The sequence below is a fragment of the Hakea prostrata genome, chromosome 3 (assembly GCF_041222555.1).
Source record: "Hakea prostrata isolate BN-2017 chromosome 3, UWA_Hpros_2, whole genome shotgun sequence".
Classification (NCBI taxonomy): Eukaryota; Viridiplantae; Streptophyta; class Magnoliopsida; order Proteales; family Proteaceae; genus Hakea; species Hakea prostrata.
In genome coordinates, this window is record NC_142602.1 from 7,115,177 (window position 1) to 7,139,702 (window position 24,526).

The 24,526-nt window shown below is 38.7% G+C and overlaps 3 protein-coding genes across 3 annotated transcripts; 2 read left to right on the top strand and 1 right to left on the bottom strand.

Annotated features, from left to right (window-relative positions):
- Positions 1-353: 353 nt before the first annotated feature.
- Positions 354-1,972, top strand: LOC149020459 (uncharacterized). The gene is made up of 3 exons (XM_089148603.1): positions 354-589; positions 706-772; positions 884-1,972. Exons 1-3 carry the CDS (start codon positions 524-526, stop codon positions 1,756-1,758), a joined length of 1,008 nt encoding a protein of 335 aa, XP_089004729.1. The 5' UTR covers positions 354-523; the 3' UTR covers positions 1,759-1,972.
- An 8,942-nt stretch (positions 1,973-10,914) lies between these two features.
- LOC149020460 (protein EDS1-like) lies at positions 10,915-13,434 on the bottom strand. Its single transcript, XM_089148602.1, is given in 4 exon segments — positions 10,915-11,985; positions 12,082-12,345; positions 12,348-12,845; positions 13,053-13,434. Coding segments are annotated over 4 exon segments (1,905 nt in total). The 5' UTR covers positions 13,407-13,434; the 3' UTR covers positions 10,915-11,196.
- A 2,185-nt stretch (positions 13,435-15,619) lies between these two features.
- LOC149020461 (pyruvate dehydrogenase E1 component subunit alpha, mitochondrial-like) lies at positions 15,620-22,961 on the top strand. Its single transcript, XM_089148604.1, is given in 9 exon segments — positions 15,620-15,821; positions 15,823-16,438; positions 16,532-16,611; positions 18,043-18,120; positions 20,623-20,718; positions 20,796-20,867; positions 21,105-21,158; positions 21,285-21,350; positions 22,682-22,961. Coding segments are annotated over 9 exon segments (1,188 nt in total). The 5' UTR covers positions 15,620-15,740; the 3' UTR covers positions 22,727-22,961.
- Positions 22,962-24,526: the final 1,565 nt, after the last annotated feature.

Here is a 24,526-nt window from a genome sequence, read left to right on the forward strand (position 1 = left end):
GCATTAAGTAATCCAACGATTACCCAATTCAAATTAAATTTAAATTTTATTTAAATTCACTTATAAATTTGAATTTTATTTAAACTTTAACAACACTTTTGGATCCACGTAACTTAGGAGATTTTTTCTTAAAAAAAAATAAAAATTAGGAGATTTTTAAATGACAATTTTTTTACCCGGTTTGGTCCGTTCGTACGTTAACTAGGATAAGAGGGTACTATCGTCTTTACGAAAAGGGTATTATAGTAACTTACTTATTTATCATAATTTTTTTTTAATGAAAGGGTATTATAGTAACTAGAGAACTATAAATTAAGGGTCGGAGGAGGGTTTGATTTTTGGTGTAGAAATACAGGGTGGAAGAGTGTTGACAGAGCGCAGTGCAGGACTTCTCGTTATCCATTATCTCGCTGTTGTTATTTCTTTCGCTTGGTTCTCCTTCGAACAATTCATTTCTGGGGTTTTATCTATTCAGAAACTCGGGTTAGGGTTTCTACTGTGTTCTTCCGAAGAAATCGAAGTCATGGCTTATGATTCAGTCGTTAATGGTTCTCCTGTATTGTCAAAGGATCTCGGGAAGAAAAAGAGGGTAAGATAATCGCCCACTGCATTGCAATTTCTGGTTTAACAAATATTCATATCAATTGTTTTTCCCTCTTTTTTATTTTTCATATTTTCTGATTGTATTCCATATTTGTCTTCCAGAACAACAGAACTGCAAAATTGAAGCAGTACAAGCTTGATGCAAGACGTGAACAATGGCTTTCTCAGGGTACGTTAACAAATTTATGTTCAATTTACATATCAGGCACATGTCTATGTTTGCGTTTCAAATTCATCTGATCTTTTAATCGTTTTTTTCCATTGATGGACTGCGATGCAGTCAAAAACAAAGAATGCAAGGAGGAATTGAATGTTGGAGGGGTATCACCTCCTCCTTTCCGTCAAAGCGACGACCGGAAACCATCGTTGGAGAATTTGGAGACGAGATCAAGAGGGAGCGGAAACGACGGATCATGTTTCAACGACAGTGATTTGGAGTCCATGGCAAATAGTCCCACATCCAGCCTATTGGGGGCCAATGATTCGAGCAAGGATCGTCCTGGGAGCAGCAGTGGTAGCAGTAGGAGCAGCAGCAGTGGATGCTATTCCGGAACCGTTAGTGAGGAAGAAGAGGATGATGGGTGTCTGGATGACTGGGAAGCTATTGCCGATGCTTTAAATGCCGATGATAAGCAGGAACACCCACCAAATTCAATTCCTACAGTGGAACGCGAAACCCCCTTTGGATCAACTGATACTCAAGATTCGTCTAGTGACAAAATTGAAGCGGAGAAATTGAAACTGGATTGCCGGGGAACCGTTCTTAGGGTTGCATCAAATGGTCGTGCATGGAGACCTGATGACGCTTATCGTCCCCAGAGTCTGCCTAATCTCTCTAAACAGCATAGCTTCGATGTGAATGCGGAGCGCCATTGTGGTCGTGGAGCTGTCACCTGGGCATGCCACAGTATAAACTCGCCGCCTTCATCTTGCCCTATCTGCTATGAGGATCTAGATCTCACTGACTCAAGTTTTCTCCCCTGTTCTTGTGGATTCCGGCTATGTCTCTTCTGCCACAAGAGGATTTTAGAGGCTGATGCGCGTTGTCCCGGTTGCAGGAAACAGTACGATCCCTCGGTCAGTGATACGGGAACTACTGAGGATGTCCTGTCGATTCGTCTGGGTCGTTCTTGTAGCATGGGCGCGAAGTTTTAACTTCTTTGTTTATTTGTTGAAAATCGCGGTATTAGGGGGAAGGGTGGAGAGGTTAGGGTGGGGAGGTTCAGTTTTCTTTTGCCCCCTTTCTTTCTCTTTTAAATGTCTTGTTTGTTCTGTTCATGGACAGAGCTCTGTTCTCTATGTGGTAGATGTGAATATAGGACAGCATTTTGAAACGCTCCGGGAACTTAATTGGACTTCTTATGAGTTAGATTCTTGTATGTCGCGTATGCTGTTTCGGAGGGTTATGTGGGTATGTGAATAGATAAAAGGGCATATAATGAAATACATCAAAATATTGCAGAACATAATTTTTCCGTCTTATTCTCTTCGATCTTTTTATTCATGTGTGAGAATTGAATATCAACATGACCTTCATCACGGGCACATGTGGTTGCACCTGTGTGAATGATTACTTCCATCTAGTGCGGTTCCCTATGTAGTAGTAATATTACATTCTTCAAGTGATTCACAGTATTTACTCTATCATATGTTTCAGTTGGCTAGTCATTTGCTTTATCTGAAAGGTTTTTATTTATATGATCTGGGAATCCAGTGCTTTTTTTGCTTTTATTTCTTCTTGTTGATGTTTCCTTTGGAATCCGTTAATTGCAAGTATAACCCGCTTGCTAGGAAGGATGTGAGATCATACGAAAAGAGGTTAAATTTTGGAATACTTGGAAGAGGCACTTTGAGTATCTCATTTGTTTGCTGATTTTAGTTTTTTTTTTTTGGCTTCTGAAAGTTTGTCGCTTTGTTCAGCTGGAGGCTCTTGTAGAAATTATTTCAGGAGATTTTCATGCAAGATGCAGGTCAAAGAGCATTGGAGCATTGAGAATATGATGGCTGGTGTCCCATCAGGTTCATGTCTAACATACTGCTCATATTTAGCTTTTTTTTTTTTTTATTGTTGCATCCTAGCCATTTGTGAAGTAGAATCTGAACATATTTTATACCTTCTGTATGTTAACGGAAGTGGCGTACTTTTTTTTTTTTGGGCATACAACGGAAGTGACTTATGGGTCTTTGTATTAGTTATCTCCATTTTTGCTGATGGCAAATAGTTCATTGTAGAAGTACAGGCCGCTGTTGTGTGCCACATGAAAGACATGCATAAAAAATGGATGTTGATGTTCATTTATCTGTACTCTGATCATCAATGCCCGAAGTAAAAGTTTCCTTTGTTGCTTCAGTGTTCTCAATTGTATTACATCCCATTGCACCCCTGTAAGATTACTCAACAATTCTCATCACTTGTTATCTATGTTAATTAATGGATGTGTGTCTAGAGTAGATCCATATATCTCTTTGCATTGGAGTTCTAAAGTCATCTCCTATATAGTTGGTTTTTTCATTTGAAAAGTTTTGAGGTCCAGAAATCGAAATAGTTTGGCTCCTGCATTCTGATTTTGGGTGAGGTGGATTTGCAGAGCAGGGTTAAGTTGGCGGTTGGGGTGGGGAGAGGAGTTACATGGAGGACATCAATCTCCAGCAAGGCTAGTTGGAAGATGCGGTGCTGCTGGGGAGAGAGACTTTCTGTTCTGATGTTTTACTTTAGCTAGAAGCAACTCTAAGATAGTTCATGATATTTCGTTGTCTTAAATTTTGAATGGGTGACTGATATGATTAAGAATTTTCTGTTAGCTAATTGTTTTTTCAATTTGATGAATATCTGTCATGCAGTGCTGACTCCAGATTTCTTGTTACTGCCTCTACCTCAATTAAGTAACTGGTACAGGTTTTTTCAATCTTATCTTTGTACATTCATATTCTTTTTGTCCTCGAATCTTGGGTTGGTCTGTTAGTAAACCTTGTAACCTTGCTTCAGTAGCTCTTTAGCATTAACTTATATTCACTAGGATAAATGTAAATCCAGAGAATTTTTTCAGCTTCCTAACTTGGCTCAACTCTTTCATATCATTACTCTGCTGCTCACCTTCATGTTGGTCTATTTACTTCTACCAGTTTTGACCTGCCTTGACTCCCCTGCCCTCAACAGAAACAGTTGAGGATCTGCTAATTGAAGCACTGGCAACTTCCTTCCCCTTTCACCTTCAGCATTGACTGCAATGTTAGAGAATCACTGTCATTGACACCAGCACCACCGCCAACCAAGTCTCTTCATTCTCCCCTCTAATTATCTCTTTTGTCTCTGTCATTTTGCTTTCCAATAAAGTTCCAATAGGCAGATCTTTCCCACCCACAATCCACCAAAGAAAGAAAGAGTCCCAGTGAGTTGGGGTGTGTGTCAAGGAACTGACTTCCAATTACAAGCAGGCTTCATCAATGATCAGCCTTAAGAGTTAAGCCCTTGTTTGTTTTCACTTATCAAGGGTGAGTTACCAAAAACATACAGGATAAAAGTCCGTGATGTTTGCTTTTTGTCGATGATATTGTGTTGGTGGTCCAGTGGATAAGACAGAGGTAGGGATTATTGCCAATTTGGAGCCATGGAGACTTGGGATTGAAAGGTGTTAAGATAAATAGAACAAAGATGGAGTATATGTTGTGTACCTCAGCAATAGTAGGACATTTGAGGAGGTGGTAAATATTGATGAGAGGGTGATCTCTTAAATTTAGTATTTATAGATATAATAAACTCTTTCACAAAATAAAGACGATGATGTTTCTCAAGGAAATAAAATGGGATAGATGAACTTGATAGGTGCATCTTGAATTTTGTGAGATCAGTGAATTCCTATTAAAGATTAACTGAAAATTTCATGGGATTTCCATTGACCTGATATGATGTATGTATGGGGTGTAATATTGGGTAGGTAAGAAGCATCATGTAGATAAATTAAGTGTAGACTGTGTAGTAGAGATGAAGATTTCGAGATGCGTGTGATGTAGGTACGTCTCCTAGATGCCCCCCCCCTTTAGTGAAAATAAGCAGCGTATTGGGTTATGTATGCGTTGGGCCTTTGATACCATGTCTGTGGTTCACTTTAGTTAGTCTAAAATGTTTGTATAAGGTAGGCTTATGGGGTTAAGTTTATCAGCTTTACTTCCATTACTGGTAGAAGTATGAGAAGTTACTTAATAGTTGTTTTTATTTTTTGCTAAGTTGTAAGCATTCATACTCTTAGTAGTAGTGTATCCCAGTTTTGCATAGTTTGATTAGTTCATTTTTCCGGCCATATAAACAGATATAAACATTGTAGAGTTACTCAAGCCATTTAATCATGATGATATGGGAATAATATTGAGTTGCCTTGTGCATGAAGCTGTATGATTCATTATCGGGTGTGAAGGCATTAGTGTGTGGAGGCCTAGATTTTCTATTTATTTTCTTATATTATACTGTCTTTTAATCTCACATCAGGTACTAGTTAAGCTGATTTTTGCCATTAATGTCTTTTAATCTTTTGATTTCAACAGCATATTTCCTTAGTTCCGTGGAGTACTCTGCATAGGAAAATCTGATTTTTCATTTGTTAAATGAATTTACCTTCTTATCAACCACAAGATGTTCTATTTGAGGCCCCTATTTTTGCACTATGTATCTGGAATCACAGGCTGATCTCTTACTCAGATCTAGCCCTTCCTTTGGGGAAATCTCGAGAGGACCCTGGTTTTGAAGTCCATCCAGATTTGGGCACTTCTTATTTCTGGATTCTGAGATATTAAAAATCTGTTCTTCCTCAGTTTTTACTATTGCAGATTTGGGGTACCCAATTTGATTATAGTTCAACCACTACTTTAGGGCATTAGATTAAACTACTAGGATGAGGTCTGATGGTCTAAGTTTCAGCCTATCTGTTGGTTGGACTGGGTTTAACTTAAGTTTCACTGTGTCTGGATCTTCATGAGATCAGTGTATCTAAATTATTCCCAAACCATTCATCAAATCATTCCCATCTTTTGGGGAGTCCAACAATATGTGTGGAAAATCAATGAAGGATAAAGTAAGGAATGACCGTATTGGAGCTAAGTTTGGAGGAGCTTCCACCTATGACAATTTTGGGAGATTTGTTTGAGGTGGCATGGCAATGTTCAATGGAGGCTGCGAGATGCTCCAATTTGCTGGAGTTATTTGATTCAGATTAAAAGATCCAAGAGTAAAAAGGCATGCATAGTTGAGGCCTTATGTCTTGTATGACTTGTAACTGACCCCATGTGGTTGGGATATGGCTATGTTGTTCATGCTGGTTGTAAAGAAAATACTCCGGTTGGGTTGTGGAGAAGAGGCAATGGTAGTGAAGCAGCAAAACGTTAGGATCTGGTAGCAGTGCTAGTGGTGGGAATTTGGATTGACAAAGCATGGCTGACTTGGTGATGGGGTTGGTGGTGGTAGCAAAAGGTGTAGGATCTGGCCTGGAGTTCCATTTATGGATCTGAAAAATACAAAAGTCCTTTTTTTGGTTGTAAAAATACAAGAGTCCTACCGTAAGTCAACTTCCCTTGGCTCTTTTAACTGCAGACTCCAAAATTGACCAGGTTATCCCAATTGAAAAGTGAAAGTGTAGACACATGAATTTTTAACCCTGGAGATGATGATTACTGAGATCCAGCACTCAATGTTCTAGGCTTTTTTGAAAACCCCCAATTTAGTTTAAAATTGACTGAATTGCCCCAATAGGATTTAGAGAAAGACGTTATTGGAATTGGTTTTTGATGTTCCAGGATAGTGCTGTTGGTTCTTGGATTGGATATCAGACTTTGCTTTGAGCAGCACAAATTTTTGTTTGGAAATTCCACTTACATTGTAAGGCTTGCAGACCTACTCACAGTGCATTTTGAGCAAGATTTTGAGATGAACCTGTGGCTATATCTTGCTCTATCAAAATGCGCTTGAAACAAGCTTTCAAGGAAAAATGTGTGGAAATAGAAGGGGAACAAGGTATCTGTGGCTTTCTTCAGAGGATCAGAGGGCAAAGTATGAAAAAAGGCTTGTGTTTCAGGTGTGATAGGCCATTTTCAGGAGACCATATGTGCCTTAACAAGCAGCTCCTTGTTATGTTGCTGAATGTAGAAGAAGATAGGGATTTCAATGACGGTGGGGCTACGACGAAGCAAGAGGAGCTTCCAAGAGAGTATGCTGATGTAACCAGGGTCAGCAAGCATAGGACACCTCAAATTTTGATCCCAAAACATCCCTAGACCATGCTGCACCAAGGGTTGGTCACACCTGACGCAGGAGTATTTTGGTCATTTTACCTCCTCTTTTGGAGTCTCAATAGGGTGGGTTAGATGCAGGGTGCTGTTGGGAGTTTTATTTATTTATTTTTGTTTTTAGTTTTGGTTTTGGTTTTGGTTTTGGTTTTAATCCAATTATTAAGGAGGCCTTTTTATAAGTAGGAGTTCCAGTTGAAATCCAATTTTCAAGTGGGATTGCTTTTGGGAGTTGGTTTATTGTTTTGTAAGTTATCTTTGTTCAGGAGTTTTCTAGAAGGCTCCTTTTCTTGTTGCTTTGAGAGTCATCTTTTAAAAGTTGTTAAGTTGTAATTGGATTCCCCAAGTCCAAGTGGATTTCCTAAGTTGAGTCACGTTGGTTTTTTATTTTTTTATTGAGAGTCCTAGTTGTATTCCTTCAATGTAATGAGGGCTATAAAAGCCCCTCACACCTAGTAAACGATTCAGACTGGATTAGTAATTTTTGAAGAGTGATTTGAAGGATATTTGGAGTCGTGGGTTGTAAGGAGCTCCATGATTTTGAGTGATTAAAGTTTCGGCAATTTTCTCAATCTTCTTCATCTAAAGCCTAAGGCAGCCTTGTGACAACATCTTCATCAACCTTGAGTGAACCAGTCAACTCTCCTACAAGTGAGTACAATCACCTACCTCTTTCCCAGCTCAATTCCCCTCCCTTCCCCTTCTTCTTCCCTATGGCAGCAGTCCCCCCATCCCCTACTATAAAACCCTAGATTCCCAACCCCTCTTAGCCCCTCCTTTCCCCTATAGGATTGCGTCCCTCCCTCAACCTTATTCCTACCTTTAGTTCCATTGTTAAACCTACATTCCATTAGTTTAGAAATTTCCTGCACTGCATCTTCTTCCTTTAGAAACCCTAACCCTAGTTTCACTTAAAAGTCATGACTCCCAAACTCTCAACCAAACCCTAAACCCTTTTAGGATTACCTTCTCCTACACCATCTCTACCTCCCCTCTGAACATAAGCCTAGCCAACATATCAAGGTTGACTCTTATTTGAGGAAGTGTGACCTGGTCCTAGATGAATTGATGTCAGACTTACTGGTGGCTCAAGGTAGGATGCAGAATGCTGCAAACCAGCACAGGACACAATGTTGGAGATGAAGTCTTTCTCAAGTTGCAGCTTTACTGCTTCAAAAAGCTTGCTAACAGCCCAAATGAGTAGCTTGGCCCACGCTTCTATTGTCCGTACACGGTTATAGAACGAATAGGACCAGTGGCTTAAACTCCAGTTACCAGATGACTCTAGAATCCAGTTTTCCTTGTATCGCAGCTGAAGAAAGTCATCGGCAGCAGCACCTGAACCAGCCACTACCATCTTGTCTAGCAGAGGATTGGGAACTCACGCTGACACCTGAAGAGTTGCTGGACTTTCGTTACTCGTCTCAAGGTTCTTTGGAGGTTTTAATCAAATGGAAGGACTTGCCATCATATGAAAACACTTGGGAATACTACACTAAAATGAATCAGCAATATCCTACTTTTCACCTTGAGGACAAGGTGAAACTGATGGGAAATGATGCTGATGGGCCCCTGATCTCATGAGTTTACACTGATGGGATCAGGCCTACTGCTAGGTACCTGCAGTTATCTTCATTAGTAAGGAGCAGTTACCCAATAGTAAGTGAGGAGAATAAGATGCTGACTAAATTAAAATAAAGAGCATAAGAGAGAGACACGGGGACAACACTGGTTGTGCAGACAAATCAATTCAGTTATGCAACTCGATATGGGAAAGGAGAGAACTCAGGTGGGGCAAGGAAGAACTAAGTTGTCTGTTGGTGGCAGGCTACTGCTGCAGAGCACTGGACTCTAGGTAATCCAGATTTCATTCTTGCTGTATTTTTCTTTATTTTAGTTCTTTACTGTTGTGTGTGAAAAGGGAGCCTATCACTGTCCAATTTCTATATATGCTATATGATGCTTGGCTAACGTACCTTTCTCCAATTTTCATTTTGCACCATTGATGGGCATTCTCATGGCTTCACTTTTGATTTCCAGGATTTAGATAAAATACTCAAAAGGGTTTTCTACCAATTTTGTTAGGTACGAGTATTGGTTTAATTTGGATCCTACAAGATCCATTTTCTTTCTCTTATTCTAAATGTTTCTTTCACTTCCCAAAAAAGATATAAAATAGAGTAAGTTTTGTTTTTATGTAATTTCATTTGTTGTCCTTTTATTGTCCTTTTCATTGTGCATCATGTTCCATTTGATGTTGGTCCATCTTTGTGTCGAATTGGATTGAATACTGAAATCTGAATCATGATCTAGATTAGATGGTTCAATGCTTGATGTTGTAGCTGAATTCTTAGAAGAAAGCAGAAAGCCTTTGGATCAAAGACTGTGAGGGGCGCTTAGGAGGGTGATCCTTGGCTGATTGGCTGATTGCTTCATCAACATAACTAGAAACATGGGCCATGTTGGTTAGATTGGATGTTGGGGCATGGCTCTATTTTAAGCCGTCTTTATTAGTGGCTTTGGCTCAAGTTCAGCCATTTGTCCAAGCAAGCTTAAGCCTGAGCCAATTCAAAAGTGTTAAAAATATCTTTTGTTTTTTATTTTCGGACAGTCGGGGTGGCAGCATTTGAAAAGAGATTATGTTGTAATGGGCCTTGTTAAGAGTTGCCTGTTATTTAACACAAATTTTGAGTGTGCAGTGTTATTTTTTTACCATTCTGGAAGAGTCCACTGATTTGTGTAGAGGGATACACGATCTGAATGTCTACTGGTTAAAATAGTAGTCTTTGTCATTATTGATATCACCTGCCATGTCTTCTCATACAGCATGAAATTTCATGCAATGCACGCTGCTGAGATTGACTTTTGAGTATTTCTGGTCTTATAATCTTGCTTGTTGTTGGATTTGGTTTTTTTTTTCCCCTTCATTTTGTTTCCAGAGTGGGACGTGAAAGATAGAAGCTTATGCTTTCAAGGGATATTAAGAAGGTGGTTTCCCCTGTTTGAGAATTTCAGGGGTGTCTGCTGGATGCTTTGTAGGAGCCACGTATCAAGAGTGTGACTTTGAACCTCTTTATTTCCAGTTTGATAAGAAATAAATTGCACTGCAGGTGTTGAGTGTTTGCTTTGGTGTTGAGGGTACTTTCCAACATGTGGACAGACGGCTGATAGCAAAGAGATATGACTTCTGGGTCCTAGGCCCCCGGCAAAGGTGGGTTTTCTCTTTACCCTCTCTTTTTATTCCCTCTTCCCCTTTTTTTTTGTTGGGGCGTTGTTGCTTTATGAATTTCACTGCTATTATTGCTTTAGGAGTATCAATATGTCCACCACCATCTTGAATAGTTGCTTAGAATGCAAATCTTTGCCTCAAGCGTAATTATATAGAAGTACCAAAGTGATTTGACGGGTAATATGATTATTCTGTGCATACTGGTAGAAAATGAGTCTGTAGAGCCTGATTGCTTGGTAGAGAGTGATCACAAATTAAAGGTTTTCTGGGGGAAATGGGGAGAGAGTGAGTTTTTAGTTCTGTTGGGGAATTCTTTACCCCATCTCTTCTTCAGAAGTGGAATGATTGACACAAGGTTCTCGTGCAAATAAGTTAACGAGTAATATTTTTATCTTTTGTCATGTCTTCACATCCCTCTCTGGTGAAGGAAGCGGGGAGCAAAAAATGGAAATATAGACGGGAACTAAACCAGTTAAAATGAGTTGGGAAAATATCCTGTAATTTTGGGCAAATAAAATTTGTGTTTGTCCATGGAAAGCAGCTTTTGATAATTAAGTGACAATGTTTGAATTGCTTCAAAGATGAGTGAAACTTTCCGTTTTCCTGTGGAAAAGGGTTCCCACAACCACAAGAGCCTACCGTCATTATTCCCTCTTACTGGTAACGTATGAAATGCCATTCTCACTTTTCTCAGACAACCCATTTGCTTCTTGAGTATGGGGAGGAAACATATTTCTTTCACCATGACTGAAGGAAACTTAGAAATGTGGCAATTTTGAATGATAAGTTTGGTTGTATCCTGAAATAGTTAGCTCTTTTGGAAGTTTCTTGACTAGTCTTTTCTTAATATGTGTAGCAATCAGAAATTTTTGATCTATTGGTGATGTCAGATACCCAGAAGGTATCTACATGCAGAGGAATGTTTTGGTGAAGTAGGGTAATGTTTTGAGTCACTCGTACAATGATTCAAGATGCATGAAAATAGACAAACTGTTACATATAAACGTTACTGACAGAAATAGAATGAGCACTCGTTACATTCACACAACATAGACTACAGATACCTTTATTTCCACATCCGAGTAAGAGCTTTATACCATTTGAGCAACAGAAGGTCCAGTCATGAAGATGGCAATTTGAGACTCTCTGCGGTGCTCCTCTGGGAGTTCACACCACCACTTGACAAATGTGGAGTTCTCAAAAAACACTTCTCTTAGTGGCCCATCCTCTCTTAGTTGCCCATCCTGGTGCCACTGCAACACATTATCTTCAAGCTTTAATACCCTGTTTTTCACCATTTCAAAGGCAGCATCACCATTCCCTGTCTGGTTGCTTGACTGAATCTGAATGTGGAGGTCTTCCACCTCAGCCCAGAAACAGGATTCTGAGAAGTAACCTGCTGGCTTCCCTTTAGCATGCTCCAGCCATCTCTGTGTATATCTATAACGCTTTGGTCTAGGCTGCTTGCCCTCCTCTGGCTGCAAATAGGGTCCGGTATCTTCGTCCTTGAAATGCCGATAGTAATTGGCTATGTCTAGGGCCTCCATGAGATGTCTATACTCGGTTCCCAGCTCTACCCAGTCCACCCTGCATTCGAAGTTATCAGGTAATTCATACCTTTTCAGCTTCTCAATTATTTCATCCCACATTCCTGCTAGCTCTAGCCTTTTGATATTTGCTTGGAAGTCCTCTGCATCATTCTGCAGCTTGAAGGCATTATAGTAGCCAATCTTGAGCATCTCACATCTGGCCCTGTATTCTTCAAGGTTGCTCATAAGTTCTTGAATCTTGTAGCGGTTGGCATCAATTTTTTCTTGGTTTATGTGTTTTTGTTTCTCGTACTCTTTGGCCGCAATGACGCACAACATGGCTTTTGTGCTCTACAAAATATGAAGACATGATGTTAATGGTTTTTGACAAATAATGAAACATACAACCCAATAAGAGGGGTGTTTTGAGGGCATGAGAAAACTCACCAGGTGGAGCTCCTTGGCAGCCGTTTCAATTGATATCACCGGCTCACCACCACTAGTAACTCCTGAGGATAGAGGAAGTTGTAGCAAGAGATGGTCTAGATCAACATCTTCCTTCCACAGATTGTCTCTGAATTTGTTCTGGTATTCTAGATGGTCCATGAAGCTCTTACAAGCAACATCTATAAGTGTCTCTCCTTTATGCAATTGAAGACTGTAAAACAGTAATTGGAGAATAGCATCTGGGTTCATGAGAGTAAACATTCCCCCTCTCCTGTACAAAATACATAGGTTCCGAAAGGCCTATAAGGGCTGAGCTCAACAAAACTTGTAATTGTTTGCTGTAACGAGTTGGTGCATCCCATGAATGAGCAAGCTGTGTAGTTTGCAACAGAGGATGCATTTTGCAGTACATCGCAAAAGAAATCCGATGCCTCTTGAGATCTTGCCTGAGATTCAAGCTTGGTTCTGTCCAAGCAAGGGAGAATCGATGGTAATTCTCCTTTGATGCAGGAAAGAGGGGCGAGTAGGACTCGTGGGATAATGTCATTTTGCATTACGAAATGTACAAAATATTGTGCCCAGTTTTCTCGACATAGAGCGTGGCCAAAGGTACTATCTCCAATGAGGGGTGACCCAAATGTCACACATCGAGCTGGAATACGGTTTTGCTGCAGAAACAAAATAGTGGCCAAGATGGCAATGGGACCTGCAGATGAGTATCCAGTGAATGCTACTTTCCTTCCTTGTCTCACTGCTCGACCCAGCTGAATATTTTCAAGAAACAAATGCATAAAGAGACACTCAAAAATTAAGATCCTCAATACACATGGGTAAATTTTTTTCAAAATTTATATGGTTTGATTCTTCATACGTGTCCAATTTGAATGCAAGATCTTTATAAGTAAATTAGCTAAATAGAACTTAATACTATGATCTTACTTCTAATCAACTCAAATAAATACATAACATACCTCATCACTTAATCGAGGGTCTTTTAAAAGACTTTCCAGTGGTAGCTGATCACTGAAGCGAAAATCCTCTTTTAGAACTTCTGGTTTTAGAAGATCTTGGAAATCGTGTAAGAATTTGCCATTAACAAGGGCAATTTCATCTTTGCCAATGCGTTTCAGATAAGGGAAAAGCTTCTCCAGACCTACAGATGTCTCTCCGAAAGATTTGCCAGAGAACCAATCTTCAACGCTACCAGAACCATGGAAGGCAATGATAGTATAAGATGAGTGTCTCTCTAATTGGTAAGCTCGATCATGTTTGCATTGAGCTGCCATGGCTAGTGAGAAGGCCTTCTTAACCAGATCACGCTCCATCTCTACTCTCAGAAAATCTTGCCTCTCTCAATTGTCGTGAGTGAAGCATTGCATTAGCGATCTTATATAACAGAAATCCAATGGGTATTCTGAATTGACACTTCGGTCTTGCTGTAACTTTCGTTGCAAGTGTTCTGCAACTTCCAGTAGAGAAGAAAAGTGAAGCATTGGACAAATGATATTATGCAATAGAAATGAGACGCGTATTCGGAATTGACATCTCGACCTTCCTGCAACTTTTCGTTGCGAATGTCCTTCAACTTCTTTAAGAAGAATGGTTTCCACTTTCCATTGACCCAAAGTAAAAACTTGTCTGACCATCTTGGGTAAGATGTGATCAACTTCTGGATCTGCTACCTGCACCAGCGCCATGAGTTGGCTGATGAGTATAAGATTCTACCAACTTCTTGATGAAGGGTGGAGCATCAAAAATTCAAAATCCAGATGGGTAATAGATATTGTCTCCCCTGCCAGGAACTGACCTTCTTGGAATCTCATTCAAGAATATTTTTCTTTGGGGGTTTAGGGTTTGGTATTGTCACTCCAAAATCTCTTTGCTTGTGGTTGGGTTTGAGGATAACTCTGAACTAGGTTTCTGTGAATAAGAAAAATAGTGAGAACGGGCTGCCTTTTTAGACGAGAAGCCACATCAGATGATCAAGTCAGAGTTGGATAACACAGATCTTCCTTAAGAGGAGTTAATGCTCGAAGAGTTTTGGGTCTCTTGGGTAGTTGCTGGAGAATTAATGCAAGATTTCCTTTGGTTTTTTCTTTGATTTTCATTTTTATAGACAAATTCAATGTATTTTTTCTGAAAAAGACAAGTTTTGGCCTTGGATCCATTCCATCGGAATGGAGGGTTAGGATTGATTGTGATACCAATCTTGTTGGAAAAGCTTTGGGCTTAATACACTTTCTCCCATGTTTGTTAGTAATCTTGACTTATGTGGGCCTTGGATGTGACATGTTACCTCTTAAACTCCAGACAAATCTTAAAGAAGCAGCTCCCAAGAAAATTTGGATGGATAAGTGCTCCCATGATAAACATTAAGCATTTAATGTATAAGAATAGATTATTAAATGTTGAATTTAATGCTTTGAAATACTTGTAGCTAGAAACAGGCTCTTTCCCATTGTCTCGCTACTTTTGTTGAGAAGTAACATAATATATATATTGAATGTACATTCTGTTATGATAAAATTTCCATGGGGCAATCTCAGGAGGGTAGTCCCAAGGATGAGTTACTTCTCGGAAAGTGTATGTTGAAATATTACTAGCTGGTTCCTTGACCCAAATCAAGACTAGATGTGCCAAGTAGAACAGTTCATCCCGGTTCGGTGGTCTAAGCAAGAATTTGGTATGATAAATATAAAAACATAAACATCGTTTCCAATGTTTGGGTACTTGACTCATTGAAGCTCACTGTGGTATGCATTCTCTGCGATTTCATTCATTGTCGTCATAGCTACCTCCAATAGTTCAATTAGAATTGTCCATTCCAAGGCAAATGCTATTAAGATCTCTTTCAAGCTCAAGGCTTTGGAGAAGCCAAGAACGATAGGAAAATCGAGTAAATTTCAGTCTATGAGCTTTCAAAAATTTTCAACAAATTTCTATTGGTTAAAACGACTTGGTCACTTAACAATGACTAAACTTCTTAACGAAGAGGTCACAGATTTTGTCTCCCTCCACATCCCCTCATGCAAAGTAATTAATTTCATAAAGAAAATGAATCTTTTCCAATAATGTAGGTAACACATCAATTTTGCAGGAAGAATTAGATGAAATAATTAGAATAATCAAATATTTTTGAGAACGATGTCCTATCCAATGGAAAATTCTTCACCAAATCAGTAATTTAAATTCGAATTTGTCAAAAAATCTACATTAATAAAGCTCAAAATGAAAAAATTAAAAACGTCCAAAAATACTGATTATAATAGAATTATGAGAATGCCCTAATTGTTACATGAGTTTATGTAATGACGAAAATTCCTTTTTCACAGAAAAATTTCCTTTTATTATTATTATTATTTTAATTTTAAAAAAAGAAAAGAAAAAAAGGCATAGTGTTGAGGTCAACTGAATCGAATGTCGTGGCTCGTGGCGGCCTCTCAGATTCTAGATTATTAAATGCTTATTATTACTTTTAGTTTTAGCAGTAATAGAAAGTAGGGGAAAAAAAAGAAAAAATAGAAAAAATAGGAAAAAAAAGAAAAGAAAAAAAAGTCACAGACGATTTTAACTTTGAGATCTCTTCGGTTCATTAACCCCCAATCGTCGTTTCCTTACCGTTCTGCAGAAATCAGAGATCGGAAAAGAAGATATCAGAAATGGCTCTGAATCGTGCAGCCTCTTCCAATCTCCTCAGGCCTCTTTCCTATTCCATCTCATCTATCTCATCCCTCCGCCGTCCCTTTCTCCTCAGCCACCGATGAGCAGGTTCTCTCCATCGAGACGAGCATCCCTTACACGGCTCACAAAATCGATCCTCCATCTCGCACTGTCGAAACCACTCCTAAAGAGCTCATGGGTTTCTTCACTGATATGGCTCTTATGCGTCGTATGGAAATTGCAGCCGATTCGCTTTACAAATCCAAGCTCATCCGTGGATTTTGTCATCTGTACGATGGTCAAGAAGCCGTAGCCGTCGGAATGGAAGCTGCCATCACCAAAAAAGATGCTATTATTACTGCTTATCGTGATCACTGTATTTTCCTCTCCCGCGGCGGCTCCCTCCTCGAGGTATTCTCTGAATTGATGGGTAGAGTAGGTGGTTGCTCTAAAGGGAAAGGAGGGTCGATGCATTTTTACAAGAAGGACAAAGGGTTTTTTGGTGGGCATGGAATTGTTGGTGCCCAGGTACCTCTCGGATGTGGTCTCGCATTTGCGCAGAAGTATAAGAAGGAGGAAACTGTCACGTTTGCCCTGTACGGTGATGGTGCTGCCAATCAAGGGCAGCTGTTTGAAGCGCTCAATATATCGGCTCTTTGGGATCTGCCTGCCATTTTAGTCTGTGAGAATAATCATTGTAAGTTCAAAGAATGGATTCAATTGTGTGATCAACAAAATCTCTTCTTCTTCTTTTTTATTGATGTTAGATTTCCTCTGTTTTGTTTTGTAGATGGGATGGGTACAGCGGAATGGAGAGCTGCCAAAAGTCCTGCTTATTTCAAGCGTGGAGATTATGTTCCTGGCTTAAAGGTGAATTTTATCCCCTTCTCTTGGGCAGTCAATTGAATTGCGTAATTTATTTGTTTATATGCTTTCGCACGAATGTCACCCTTTAAAGTATTATCGCTTCCACATGGATATCAGTTTTGGAATTGATATATTTTAGTTCCCCATTTCTTGAAAGAAGAGGGTTGTTTAAAATGTAGCTGTAATTTATTCTCTCTCTTGTTGAAAGTTTAGCTTAACAATATACTTACTGGTGTTAGTTGCCAGTATAAAGTTTTTATGTTTGATTGCTGTGTTTTGATCTCATGCTTCTTTTACATCATTCCATTGTTATTCTTGGGTATAGTGAGCAACTGAGCATCTAGGATTCCATCAGATTGCAGTCATATGATTCGTAGGGTTCCTAATGTATGACTAGAGAAAAATCTGAATTTTTCATGTATGTCTATGCTGTGAGTCTGAGATTGTACGTTCTGTCTGTTGCCGGGTATCCAGAATGGATCACTTACTAGCTCCATCTATCACTACTTCCTTTGCCTTCCTTGCATTTTATATTTGTGGTTGCCATTAAGAATGAGCCTGTACCAAGAGTTGTCTTCAGTGGTTAATGTTAGCTGATTGTGTGGATGGGTAGAATTAAAGGGGGTGGTGGGAATAGAAAAGTCGCAATGAGGAAAAAAGTTTAGCAGTTTTGAAAGGGATAGGTGGGGTATGTTGCCAGTTACTAAAACATTTCTATTCATGAAAAAAAAAAAAAAGACAAAGAATTGAATGCTGTTGGCTCATGCATGTATATTGTGGAAGGGACCATCTTCCTTTTGCTAGGCAGAGGTCAGACTGAGAAGTCTGATTCTTTGAAAGGCATACCTGGTGTGCAGGCCTCTTGCCATTGTGAGGGTATGAGGAGGGTCATCATGTATGCAGCCTTGCCCTTCTTTCATAGAGATGCTGTAATTAATACCCTAATCATTATCATACTGTTGGATCAATGCACGCCATAAAAAATCTGGTCCTTGTGTTTAATATATGTTGGAAGGAGATCTGTGTATCAATTAAAATAGTGTATATTGTGATGATCAATGAACTGCATATATGTGAACTATCTGTCTCATTTTTTTGTACACTGGTAGATCGATACTCTGTACATTTGTTGGCTCTTTCTTAGAAGTGACCTTCTTAACTTTATTGCTGTCCATTTCGTCGTAGCATTATTTAGTTTTAGATTTATGATTTAATCATTTTCCGGTATGGTTTATTGCCTTCAGTTGATGTGGTCTTTATTTAAACATAAATTTTTCCATGATACATGGAATTACTGACATGTAATCTGATGAGTGACATGGCAGTTGTGCAGTATCTTGTACTGTGATTAAGAAATCCTAAATGTATCAGTTAATGGTTTTAGGTTATTTTTTGTTTGCCATAACATCTTCAGTATTTGATTTGACTTAACAGGTTGATGGTATGGATGCTCTTGCCGTCAAGCAAGCTTGCAAATTTGCCAAGGAGTATGCGCTGAAAAATGGGCCTCTTGTAAGTATATTTTCTTGGATCTTTTGCTGAAATGGTTTTTTATTCATTAAAATTGCATTATAGAAACTCTTTTTCGTAACCTAAAGATTGAACATTACATTCAGAGTTTTTTTTTTCTTCTTTTTCTTCAGTTATTTGGAATGTGATCTTTCCCAGTGATAATTTCATAAGAGTGAGGTATTAGTGTGTATTTATTTTTCCTGCTGATATTTTGTCCAGCTACATTTAAAATGTGGTTGGGCGAACCTATACTGCTAAGAAGTTTTTAAATCAACGATTTATGTGGTTCATGTGAGATATGGGGAAATGTTTTCCATGAAATTGGTTTGTAGTAACTGATAGATGCATTTTGTTATTATTATCTTTGTGGAAACTTTGAAGGCAGTTGTTTGAATGGGATCTAACATTTGTGAATTAAATGTGTGTTTTTCTAAATGTAATGTAATGCTGATTTAACAGAAAATATTTCAATAGTTTGACTTAACAGACTGCAAAAGTCAGTACCTTCTATAGGTAGAATCATTCATAGATGTTTTGCTGATCATTAACATATTGCACTTGGAGGAATGTTCATGCATGTTATGGATCTGAGGTGCAAAACAGTTGCTGTTTCTTTTCAAAGATATTAGTCCTGGTATTTCTTGTTTTAAGAGGCGTTGGTTATGGTTAACGTGTTATTGAGTTGGTTGGGATTCTCGCACAAAGGTATTTTTCTCTTGTTCATACTAGCTGCTCATTGCAAGTAGCAGGTCATGCTAAACGTACATTTATGATCAAGTAATGGTGATTTGTGGATTTTAGGTTAATGTGCAAACATAACCCTGAGAATACTCTTGAACTGTGATGCTTTTACAAAGTAGAAATAGGAAACGTTGAAACATGGTTAACAAAAGATATGTGGTTTCACTTATTCCTGCATGGTGATTCATGTTGTGGTAAACGATGGGCTATAATAATGTATGTCAAAGCATATTCCTTCTAATTTGGTTTTCCAGTGCTTCCTTGTATACTTCTTGGGCTTAGGAAAAGGTCCATATTTTCAATCATTTGGAGCACCATCGTCATGTAGTGATTTCAAGTATTTGGCCAAGTGCTTTATATAACAGTCAAAGATTGTTTTGCTGAAGCATCATACTTGACTAGGATTGTACTTGTGTACTGATTGTCTGATCGTGGGGTGAAGTCTGATAAATACGACTTCCTTGATCAGCCTCCTGTTTGCACAATGGCCAAATTTCTGCCATGTGAATTCCCATGTGAAGTCCACATATTGCACATGGTAGGTCCCAGACTTCTTGTTTACCTATAAAATTTCAGCCAAACCAGAGTCTACTTGTGGAGAACTCAAGGGTAAAAAGTTAGCTAAGAGATAAAAGATTGCTGAAAAATTGTTTAGGCCTTCACAATTCACAATCATAATCCAATGCAAATGGGCCACACGATAAGAGTTATACCATCAAATGTAGTATGTGCTTTGGCCAAAAAAATAAATAAATGTAGTACGTGCTGGACCCATGATGGACTGTGCTCATCCGTATGATACAAAATTTCTGAATTATGTCCAATGTGACACAAGAGGAGGCACCCATTCTGCCACCTTTGCCCCTTTGAGGATTCATTTTGGTAAAAATAATTTGGGGGTACATTCTAATGAAAATTTTTGCATGGTCTTATTTCAGACTTCTTAGTTTTCTTAGAAATGCTTGATTAGCCCCTAATCTTTTAGTCCTTTTTGGAAGCCAAGTATGAGTTCAGTAACATTTCTGTTCTGGGATACAGTTCTTGTGTGAAACCTTTTTTACATGAATCTGTGCTAAGAAACCATTCTTTGTTTGGAAATGAGTGTTTGCTAAACTTATTCTGGAAATATTCCTGGTTTGGCCTGCAATATGAAAAATCTAGCTTTCGAGAAAGGGTTTGCAAGCAGGTGTAGGAGTGGAGATGGTCTTGAGAGACTTTCACAGTTGGTGCCGTTTTATCAAGTTATTGTTCTCTCAACAGAACCTGTCTTGCATATTCTGCAAAAACTGTTCTTTAGACCACTTTCTGCATTGGTTTGATCTTTAGAACGTAAGAGCAAACCGTTTTAACAAGCACCTACCACCCATTCTTCTGTTCTCCAAGAACAAAAGAACTTCGGAACTGTTCCCTGAGACTGTTTTCTGGCTGTATTGATTGCTCTGTTGAAGAGATTAAAGTTTCTGAGAAGCATGGGTATGCAATTTGGGGATGGTGGGGAAAACTGGAATCCTACCTGCAGGGATCTGGATCAACTTGGTATCATCCATGGTCCCACATTTGTATCTTCTGTGGTTTCATATGTTTCTAGAAAAACATGTCTTACTAAAACTTCATCTTGTTTCTTATGCCTTTTTCTCTCTAAAATTGTGAATATTTACTTTGTTAATACATCAAGTCAATCATCAAGAATCACCAAACATTCCTATCAGTAGTCATTATGTTCAACAATTTGGCCTGACACTATTGCTTTTTTATGTTCAGATTCTTGAAATGGATACCTATAGGTACCATGGACACTCCATGTCAGATCCAGGAAGCACCTACCGGACACGTGATGAGATCAGTGGTGTCAGACAGGTTGGTAATCCTACTTGGACAGTCCTTTGTTTTATAGGATTGATATTTATGCCTTTCTTCATATTTATGATTTCTAGGAGCGGGATCCTATTGAAAGAGTAAGAAAGTTGATTGTGTCCCATGACATCGCCACAGAGAAAGATCTAAAGGTATTTGTCTCACTGAAGGTTTGCAAATTTGAGTTTATGTGATCAAAGGAAGTTACATGAGTACTCCACGGCTTCCCTCGTTACTCTCAATTTTTAGGGCCCATTAGATCACTTCTGTCCTGACCATCTATATTAACCCCCCTCCCCCGAACCAAAAGAAATTAAATTAAACTAAACTGAAAAAGGGATCCTTAAAATATATTTGCTCGAAGTTGATGACATGTCATTGTTCTGCAGGATATTGAGAAGAGCGTCAGGAAAGAGGTGGATGATGCTATTGCAAAAGCCAAGGTGAGAAACACTGAATATTGGTGCTATTGAATTATTTTTGTTGTCTGGGTGCACTAAATGTTGGATGACATTAGTGGCTGAAATTTGTGTTAGCACTGTTTCTTATTCAAATTTTTATGTTACCAGGAAAGCCCAATGCCTGATCCTTCTGAATTGTTCACTAATGTCTATGTTAAAGGTCTTGGAGTTGAGGTATTTTAGTTTCCTCTACTTTATGCTTTGTTCATCTTTTGTTATTGAGAAATGAAATTACTTCTGATTCTTAGGCATACCTCTTGTGCCCATTTGTAAATTGGACGTCTTCTTTAGAAGCCTTAAACTTGCTTTGTTCTTAAAACATACTGGAAATTGCAATTAGTTGGTGTTGTGGGGGTCTTATGGAATGACCATCTAGTATTAACCTTTCTGGCCAAGAAAAGAAAAAGGGGGGGGGGAGATGGAGGATAAAATGCTATCAGATGTGGTTGGATGCATCAGGAAGGCATGTCCCTTGGTTTGTCTCCTTTTTGAGGAACTTGCCATTCTTGAAAGCCTTCAATTCTTCTCACCTTATGAAGACCTGTTTTAAACAGGAATTGTTTTGATTGGTGGTCTTACATTGTTCAATTGTCAGAATTTGATGTTCTTTGTTGATCTTGTGGTACTTGGCCAACTTCTGATTCCAAGACAGTATGGATCTTTATGGTGTGGGCCTTGTGGGGTATATGATGGTCCGTTTGGTCGGTCTATGGCTCAAGTTTGACTTTTGTGCTTTATTAAACTTTATGATAAGGTCTCACAGGTCATGTTAGTTTGAGGTTGGGTTGACTTATTAGGTCATGATGAAAATTATCCACGGCAATGCACAAGCCATAGGCTCCCACCTAAATCTAACTGATAAATTATGGTTTGGACCATACACAAGATAGAATCTGCTCTGAATAGTGCTAGAATACCTTAATCTGACATCATTAATTTGATGGTTTGTTGACTATTTAAGAAATCAATCATATTTTGGGTTTTACCCAGAAAAGTATCAACATATGGCTTTATCCTACCAGTTGGGGAAATTTGAAGATTGCCCATTTTCATATACACGCCAACTGCCTAGCCCGGAGGGCTTGGCAATTCTACACATAACAAGGTTCTGGGGGTCAGCTACTTCTTGATATGAGCTATATACAAAGGCCACGTTAGGTTGGTTACATCCGGGGCAGGTCTTGGTGCGATGTTAAGGTTGCTCCATTTTGATGTAATGCCCATGGTTTTGAGTTTGGAAACAGCCTATCTGCAAAATAGGATTAGGCTGCAGCCTTGTGCTGTGGGTAGGACATCTTATTTGGGTCTTTAACAATGTTGAGTTTTTTGTTCATGATGCTTTTTTGATATACATTAATTATATGAGTGATGAAAACACAAATCCCGACTGGAAAGGACAAACCCACTAGTATAGAACACTTAACACTGGTTGCTATGTCACAGAATGACCTCAGGAAACACCCTAAGCCTCACTGTTACCACTGACATGTGATTGGTTGTTGCAGGCTTTTGGGGTCGATGCTAAAGAAGTGAGAGCGGTGCTTCCCTGAAGATGGAACTGAGATGGAAGATTTCAACACCGAAGTGTGAAGAAATAATACCTAGGCTGTTGCCTTTCCATGTAACTTGCCTTTTTTGTTGTATAGGAAAATTGATTCTTTTCGAACTGCTGTTGAGAACTAAAGTTTCAGTAACGGCATTGCTAAATTAGATCAGTCTTTCCGTGTGTAGAATCTCACTGGATTCACATCTTGGATGCTTCTGCAATTATTTTTCTTCATCTGACGCGATGGTTTGTTTTTGGGTATTCTTGTTCTGTCCACTCTGCCCCTTACCCTGTTCTCTTTATGCTCATGCACGGATACATGTGCTACTCTTATCAATATTGATATTTAGAATGTTGAATCAAGCTTTAGTAGATCGGAGGATTGTCAAATTATGAAAATTTGTCGAACTACTCAGAGCTTTAGTGTACAAAATTATTGTTTTATTTATTTATTTATTTAAAATTTTGTGAGAATCATGAATTCTACAGGCAGATGGTTATGTTTAGGTTGATTTGTGGGTGCCTTAAGCTCCGAGATGAGGAAAATAACGATTCTCACTGCGTTGTGTTTCTCATGTGGGTGTTGGACCTCATTTTCTGTATTAGGAAATTTAAGAGGTTAGGTATACTAACTAGTCCATCATTTCCATACTATGCTGCTGCTTCTTGGCCATCTTCACCATCTGATACCAATGCTCTAACATAGAACAATTCGATCATTGACATTCCTTTTAACTTCCTGAAATCCAATACAGAACCCATTTTCTTTTAACAGAAACCTTCTTCTATAAACCAGACGAGTGATCGCCGACCTCACGCTTCTCGCTCGGGTACCCTCTGAAGAATTTTATTGTTAACTGTTCAGAGGCATTTCCAACGTTAGTTAGGTAGAAGTTGATGAAAAAAGGAAGAGAGGGACAGATCGTATCTATGCTAGTATACTGGTTGAGGAAATAGAAGAAAGCCTTGATTAAGTTTGTCATCATTGGAAGAGAAGAATGAAGTGAGAAAATAGACTATGGAAGTGAGTTAGTTAGGCTGCTGATGCAGATTTGAGTTTGAATAGAAGAAAGCCTTGATAACATTGTGTGATTTAGGTTGAGGATTTACCACAGTTTTATTAGTTATAGAACTCTACAATAGCTAACTGTGAAGGCATCTCAATGTATACAAGTAAGGTTGATACTTGGTCATGAATAATCGAAAATTGAACTTACATTATACTATATTGTCCAGATTACAGGACACTTTGAATGGGAAGCACAGACAGCACAGGTCAGAGGCTTTACAGAAACACGATCTAGTGAGTAATGCTTCTCAATACCTAAGTTATATTTAATTCTAAATTCTATGGAGAAATGATTTCACTTCACCCAAACCAGTATAGATTTATAAAATATACTCTCTGTGCCCAATAAATAAGATAAAAAAAAAAAGAGAGATTAAAATAACTGTTTTAATAAATCAAGAAACATGTTTTGGGTGCGCGTCGGTGCTGTCTGTTTTTGGTGTTCATGTGAGAAATGGGTTTCATGGTAACAGTACTGCTATTATGACAAGATTTCAAGACTACTTTAATATATAAAACACGCCAGACCCAGTTCCCGTGAAGCTTCCTACAAGCCAACCTTTCTTGAAAATGAAATTGCAGAAGTGTGTTTTAAAATTAATAACAGCACACAAACGAACCAATTGGATACTTTGTTCAGTGACCAAGATCTTCTTTTTAAACTCTCTGAAATGAATACATTTTGTTTTGGGCCATTGAAGCAAGTGCTGTATCTGACCCTTGAAGGACATTTTT

Excerpts from the sequence above, each read along its gene's own strand:
- LOC149020459 (XM_089148603.1), top strand. The coding sequence starts at position 524 with ATGGCTTATGATTCAGTCGTTAATGGTTCTCCTGTATTGTCAAAGGAT. Across the intron at positions 590-705 it reads ATCTCGGGAAGAAAAAGAGG|AACAACAGAACTGCAAAATT; the intron begins GTAAGATAATCG and ends TTTGTCTTCCAG. Across the intron at positions 773-883 it reads TGAACAATGGCTTTCTCAGG|TCAAAAACAAAGAATGCAAG; the intron begins GTACGTTAACAA and ends ACTGCGATGCAG.